This window comes from Danio aesculapii, chromosome 3 (assembly GCF_903798145.1).
Source record: "Danio aesculapii chromosome 3, fDanAes4.1, whole genome shotgun sequence".
In the NCBI taxonomy this organism is placed as follows: domain Eukaryota; kingdom Metazoa; phylum Chordata; class Actinopteri; order Cypriniformes; family Danionidae; genus Danio; species Danio aesculapii.
This window is the reverse complement of record NC_079437.1, coordinates 27,069,791-27,077,455: the sequence shown is the minus strand read 5'-3', so window position 1 is coordinate 27,077,455 and position 7,665 is coordinate 27,069,791. Positions and strand designations below refer to the sequence as shown.

The window sequence follows — 7,665 nt, the reverse complement described above, 5'->3', positions numbered from 1 at the left end:
CAGTACAGCTCTTAAGTGAATCTGCTGTTACAGGCTACAATACAATGTGCTTTACCTTTTCAAAAAGGTGCTATCTATGTACATAATATGTTCAATTAAGTTATCAGATCATTACAATAGTTACAGTAACACAATATTGATCAGGAGTCTGTGCTCCCCTTGAAGTACTGGCAGCTTTTTGGTTATTTTTTCTTAAAATATGGACCTTTTTGCAGTTATTAGCCACATTTTCTATTTAATTGTGATATAAAATACTTTTTAAGCACTATTGTTGTGCTGGGTCAGCTTATTGAATAGTCATCAACCACACTTTTTGATGTAGCCTACCAAAAACATTTCCTACAGATTTAGAAGAAGAAAAAAAAACATGAGAATAATACTTATTTTTCAAATACAAATTTATTACATCATATATCATTAGAAAAAAGGATGCTGTTCAAGTTTTAAACTAAAAACTAGCCTAGTGTCATTTATTAGGCAAAGACAAACTGGCCAGCACATTCAACTTTCCTCAGTCACATTGAAGCAACAGCCAGGCAGGATTCTGCTTGGTTTTAAAGCCTTCTTCGATGGTTATTTTCACAATTCTTTATGGCACATCAGTCAAAATAGGCGCGTTCTGTTGCGGAACTGTTTTCATAGTGACGGTTCTTACACGGTCAGCTCTTAATGTAACACTGCTCGTCTAACCTCTCATAAGCTGCAGTATAACCTTTTCATGAGGTATCTCTTAACATCGCTACGCTCATATTTTAGTATGATTTAATGCACTCGACTACAATATCAAAAGTACGTCTACTCCTCCTCATTAACAATTTCTTATTTGTAAATATCTGCAGCTCTTTGCCCCCAAGCTGATCAGAAAACTGCAAGGTGACGCGTTGAAGAAACTGTAAACTTGCGTGTCAGAACCTAGTGAGTTCATCTAACGTATTTTACGGAATGAAATACGGTCTTAACAACAAATGAAGTAGACTTTCTGTTTAGCTTCTCGATGAACACTGAAGGTTTATAATGAACGACGAAAAAGAGGCTTATGAGTTTGTATGGTCACGCCCACTTTAATATTTCTACAAAGACAAGAATCCAAAAACTTTCAGTCAAGCCCAAACAAAACTGTTAAACCTTTTCCACACTATTTTATACCTGTCTGTCTCGTAGTTCTGTTTTAAAATAATCTATAAAATAGTTTAGCATCTGTGTAGAATGGCAGATAATCTAAAAAATATTATTAAACATAGGATTTTTTTTTGCACTATGAATGAATTGTCTTGTTTCTCAGAACAGCATCCTTGATAGAGTGCCATGCAGGGACGATCATGGACCAGGTCACATTTAGAAGTGACACCGTTCTGTCTGATGTCCATCTGCTGCTACCAAACACTCGCCATCTCATGAAGAGACTCAACGGTGTGGGACAGCCCGGTAAGAAGACACACTTAAGCATCTTATTGGTTATATGCAGAATCGATAGTTAGTGCTTACTGCATGTTTGTAAATTTTTTTAAATGTTAATGACCCCTAAATATGATCATACTACTCAACCAAGGGACCCCCAACTTGCTACAGAAAGTTACAGCTTGAGCAAGTACTTCAGAGTCTTTGTCTTTATTGCTGTAATTAAAGGGGTAGTTCGCCCAAAAATAAAAATTCTTTCATTTACTGATCCTCCACTTGTTCTAGACATGTTTCTGTTGAACACTAAGATATATTGAAGAATTTATGAAAGCAGCAGCTACTGACTTTACTATTTTGTTCCTACTATTCATGCCAATGACTGCTGGTTTCCATCATTCTTCAGAATAACTTGTTTTGTGTTCATTCATGAATATTTAATCCCACTTGAGTGTTGTTGTTTTTTTTTGTTGTTGTTGTTGTATGTTTGCCAACTATTCTTTTATATCAGTGCTGTGTGTAGATTTCCATTTTTTTCTTAAACAACCATGTCTAAACGCGCCATTTTCTAGGATGACAATACAAAGATTCAACATGCTCAAAAAGTTTCAACATGCTTAAATTTGTGAAAGAACGATCATACTCGCAAATGAATAGGCCACCATTTGACCTGAAGCCCATTGGATGTATTTGAAATGCACTGGAGGATATTTTACCTCAGAGTCAGACAGCCAAGTTACTTTTTATATCAGTAGAAAATCAGGAAAAGTAATAAACTTTAAACTTTATGATATTGATAATAAGTTTGTTCAAGCCAAGAATGTAGAATTAGCATGGACAGAGGGGACTTGTTCCCACTAATATCCACAGATTATTAAAATGTCCTCACCGATAATATAATCGCCTCCAAAATAAAATAATGCTTTGTCAGAATTTTCCAGTCAGGCTTACTGTGCAAGACTCAGGTGAGACATGGACATATATTACTACAAGTCCACCATAATAGTAACCATGGATGTGCAATTAATAAAAAATCTGTTTCGATTTTGGCCTCCACGACAATTATGAAAAAACAACAATCGAGATAAAATGGTTATTGTGTCATATGCTTCCCCCTTTCCAGAAGTCTGCATCCATTCAAGTAAAAAAAGTAAAATCATGTAAATTTACTTTTGCACCATAAGACATGCTTGATTTAATGTTGTTTTTATTACTAATTGTATTTGATTTATTTATTTATTAAAGTTTTTTTAAAGAGCCCATATTATAGATGAAATAGGGTCATATTTAGGTTGTAAGGGTCTCCAACAACAGTCTAATATGCATGCAAGGTCAAACAACACTTTGATGGTCTTATAATATGCATTTATTTTTACCTAGTTATCCCAGCGACTCCCATATGAATCGTTCAGCGATTCATTTGTACCCAAACTCGTCCTCAGCGCGAAGCTAATCTGCGCTGATTGGACCAATGACAGGCTGCTGCGATTGGTCGACGACACTGACAGGCTTCAGGGCGAGACAGAGTGAAATGCCCAGCAGATTATCAACAATATAAAAGTAGTCACAGTGTACACACGCTTCATAGTGGATTTTGGCTGCCAGTGGGTGAATGTAAATACAGACGATGGACTAGAAAATACTGACGACTAACTATTTTATCAAGCAAAAAGTCCAAGAACGGATATGTCCTAGCAGTCTACTTGCTCTTTTTACACACACGCACACACAGGGCCGGCGCGTCCAGAATAGAGACGGCGCGGCGGCGACACCTCCCTCCCCCTCCGCGTCCTCAGTTACATCCGCGATTTCAACCGCGACACCACCACCCCCCCCCCGGTCCTCATTTTACAAACGGGTCCCTTTGATCACCCTTTGCCTAGAGCTTTACCCTATTCAGAGACACACACACACACACACACACACACACACACACACACATCAACCTCCTAAGAGGAGACACTCACACAAACGACCGTCCTCAGAGGAGCCACACACACACACATTACACACACACACATAGCTGACTATCCATAAACAAAGCGGCACGCGTCGCGTTTTCAATGTGGCTTTACACGCCATATGAGAATATAAAGAGTTAACCTGATACAGCACACGCGGTTACAAGTAACAAAACACAACTAAATGCATAATTTGCAAGCTAGAGTAAACGAGGCAACAATTTTAATCGCACGTACTTACACTGGTGAAATGGGGGAAGAAACTGATTCATGATCCACTGATCCTTGTTCTGACAGTCTTTACTGATCCTTCCTTTAACAAACTGATGAAGTCTTCTTTGTAAGCAGGTAGTTTCCAGAGGCTCTCGATCTGCTCAAGGCTAGGCTATATGCTAAGGTTTCATCTTTGGGTGAACTGACAAAAATCTCCATCTGCACAGCGTGACTTCATTCTACCAGTGTCTGTGTGTGTCTCTGTGTGTGTGTGTGTGTGACTTTTTTCTGTTAGTGGGCGGGGCCGCAGGTTTCAAATCTCCCGGGATGGCGCGTGCAACTACTTGTGTTTCGTAGCTGCGTCATCGCGAAACACCTAATAACTCGTTATCAAGACGACTCGTTTGAAGCACTATGAGTCGACTCTTTTATAGATGAAGCAATAGTTTTAAACACTGTAAACTTACAGATTTAAGCCTTAGCTGGATATTTCACTTCACTTAGAGCTGTGTGACACACTACATGGAAGGGCATTTTCAAAAAGCCATAATATGGGCTCTTTAAAGTGCAAAATAATTGTGCTGTTCTGTTTGCATAGTCAGAGAAGGAAAAGAACATGGACATGTAAAGAAATCTTTTTAGCTGAAAGTGCATAAATGGCAATATTATACTTGCAAAAAAAAAATGTGTTCAGATGCGGTGGTAAGTGATTATGCACAAATAAGCCCTCAGTAAACGGAAGTCTTTATTAAACTACTTTTTTGTCAGAAATTCCTTTAACTTTACACTTTACATGTGAAGTTACATTTAAATTTTACAATTGGGGGTTGGAGTCAAATTAGGTCCCCACCAATATCAAACACAAATCTACACCCTTGGTCCAAGCAATGTCATGACATTTGGACCTTTTAAAAAAAAAAAAACACCCACTGTCCGCGGGGTCTTAAAACATCTTAAAATGTCTTAAAGTTCAAAATCAAAATTTTAGACCTTAAAGTTTTTAGTTCACTAAAATATTGTCTTGTATGTCTTAAATCTTACATCCTTTTAAACGGGACTTAATTTTCCTTTATTTATGTAAAGCTAAGCTACCAAATCGATCCAACACACATCCAATCACCAACAATCAATAAAACGTTTAGCAAAACTTTATTCATAACTAATATTATAACAGTCTGTTATGATATTATACATACATTTACTTTTTTATTTTTAGTTATGTTGAAAAAAATGTATGTGAACAGCGAGGCTCTGCTTGTTTTCACACATTATTTAAAATATGTGGCTCAGAAATAATTAATTAGAATTTGTTTTTTGATGGGGCAAGTGCATTTTTTTCTGCATGGCCATTAAAAAAATCCTTTCACTTAACCCTATATAATTCAGAAATTTAGTTCTTCATGGTCAAAAAAGGGCTTAAAAAGTCATAGGGCCCTATCATACACCTGGCGCAAGGCACGATGCAATTGTTGTTTGCTAGTTTCAGCTTGGCGCAAGAGTCGTTTTGACATTTTGCGCCACGCTGTTTAAATAGCAAATGCTTTTGCGCTCATATGTGTGCCCATAGGCGTTCTGATCTAAAAAAGGAGGCGTGTTGAGGCGCATTGCTGGAACATTGCTATTTTGAGAAACTATAATAGACTGTTCAACAGACCAGAACAAAGCTGGTCTATTGACCAGCGCAGAGCGTGTTAGTTGTGCGCCTCGCTTACACATTGCTTAATACAGACAAGGTGTACAGCAATACGCAAAAATCTTTACATGTGAAAAAGAATTAAAATATTAAGGATATATATAGGATATAATAAGGATATATATAGGATATAAATATAAAGGATTAAAATATTACAAAACATATTATTTTCTATCCTACATAAATATAAAAACCATACTTTCATGGCTTCTTCATCATCTCGGGGGGCTTTTTTAGTTTATTCATAAATATTTGCTTTTGTATAATGTTACTATTTTTAGCAGTATTATTCATTATATGCATATTTGTATGTTTTATTAAAAACAAGCTTAAATTTGATTGATCAAATTAATAAACTGACCAAGTTAATAAATTTGTCTGATGTCATTTGGATATTTTATCTACTACAATATATATAATTTGGATACTGTGTAGTGTAGAAGCAGATATTCTGTTTAGGATGTTTTCAATTCTAAACACATTAATTTTAATAACTACTATTAATTGTGCATATGAACAATAATTAGTGATGGATAATTTTTTAAAAAGGACTACACACACTAAAAGTCAACAATGCTCTTTCTCGCTGTTTTACACTTCATGACTAGGGCCAGACAGAATCTGTGGACATTTTATGCTATTTCTGCTGAAAAGTTTGTAAAAAATCTGCAGATTTATGTGGAATGATTTTAGGAGTATCATAACTAAAAACTTAATATATGAAATCAACAAATAATACATTTTTAACTTTTATTAAATGTTTACAATGCAAATCCAATTAGATCCACGTATTTGGTAAACAAAGCAAGACTTTTATATCTCTTCTAAAAGACAGAACATATTCTTTACAAACTGTATTGTAAATAAATCATATGAACTTTTTAATATTATTATTATTATTATATTACAATAATATTAGTGAAAAGAATTTAATAACTGAATAAATATAAATGTACACACATTTACACATGTAAATACTTAAACTCAATGATGGACTAAAAATCTGCGGATTTCTGTGCGTGCAGATTCCGTGTGGGAAGTCATGTAGTCATGACTCATGTAAGTAATTTAGTCATTTTTTAAAATTAATAATTATAATTTTTTTATATTTCCCAAACAATGTTTATGAAAGGATTTTTTACAGTATTTCCTATTATATTTTAACAGAAAGCGTTATTCCATTTAGTTTGGCTAAAATTAAATAAATGAAAAAATCTAAAAACCGCAATATCAATATTATTTTCCACTTAAGATTTATTTTTTCTATTTGAATCCAGAAAAAAGTTTCAATGACTGGCCTAACTAAACTAACTTGCATAATTAACCTAATTAACCTAGTTAACCCTTTACATTGCACTTAAAGATTAATAATAGCATCTTCTAAAATATTATGTACTGTCATCATGGCGAAGACAAAAAGTTATAAGAAATTAGTTATTAAAAAGTATTATCTTTGAAAATGTAAACAACTTTGTTGAAAAGAACACTTAATTTGAAAAAAATAATAGGTATAATAAATTTGTTCTTATTTTTGGACCGTTTCACCTCTAAAAAAGTGCTTATTAATTAGGTCCATTTTACAATAAGTAAACTATATATATATCTGAATATAATATTATACGTCTATTGGCAGATGTGGTGGACTATTTGGTAACTAATGCATACTGTATTTGCACAGTATTCATAAGCTGCATATGTAGGTGTTTGCTGTATGCTATTCTGAACGTTATTTACACTTTTACATATTTTTACCTCACTCGGCGGTGGCTATTGGCCTATGTGACATTGCAGTGCTCAGTATTATGTGTTAGAGTTTGTCATAACTGCTTTTAACCTTGCGTGTTAGCAGCCTTGATCCCTGTCTGTTTGGTTTGCATGTGTGCTTTAGGTACTTGCACATTGACTGTAACCCATTCCCTGCATACACAAGTTTGACCTTTAAAAACGATTAGCCTGTGAATGTAAATTACCAGCAGGCAGTCTTGTCAGGTTTGTTTATAATCACGATATACAACCGTAGACTTAACCATAAAAGGCTTTCTTATGTGGCCAAATTGAACAATAAACACAGCAGGTAGTACCGGTGTTATGGCAAAATATTTTTTTCCATTGAATTTCGAGTCAATAATGCCCTGCCTCGCAACATTTATCACAGCGAGCTGTGTGTGCGTGTGTGTGTGTGCGTGTGTGTGTGTGTTTGTGTGTGTGTGTGTTTTTTTTTTTCCTGTCACGAAGTTTTGAATACTGTACATGATTGTAGGTTGCCTGTTCTGGCCTTTAAACCCCCGATGAGTGCAGTTGCATAGGCTTTGATTCATTATCCTCACCAGAGCAGCTCGGCTCAAATGAATGAAAAATTAAGGTGTACACGACTGATCGCTATTCTTAGAAAAACAAAAGAGG

The 7,665-nt window shown here is 35.1% G+C and overlaps 1 protein-coding gene across 3 annotated transcripts in view; it reads left to right on the top strand.

The window, feature by feature from the left end:
• Window positions 1-646: 646 nt before the first annotated feature.
• The window catches only part of mettl22 (methyltransferase 22, Kin17 lysine), a 30,921-nt gene continuing 23,902 nt past the window's right edge, over window positions 647-7,665 (top strand). The window contains exons 1-3 of one of the 3 annotated variants that reach the window (XM_056453539.1): window positions 647-723; window positions 840-915; window positions 1,288-1,425. In XM_056453539.1, coding sequence (XP_056309514.1) covers window positions 1,320-1,425 — 106 coding nt within the window. In that variant the 5' untranslated portion in view covers window positions 647-723; window positions 840-915; window positions 1,288-1,319. Of the gene's footprint in view, window positions 790-839; window positions 916-1,282; window positions 1,426-7,665 lie in introns of all 3 variants that reach the window. The other 2 variants (XM_056453538.1, XM_056453540.1) reach the window with 2 other exon arrangements.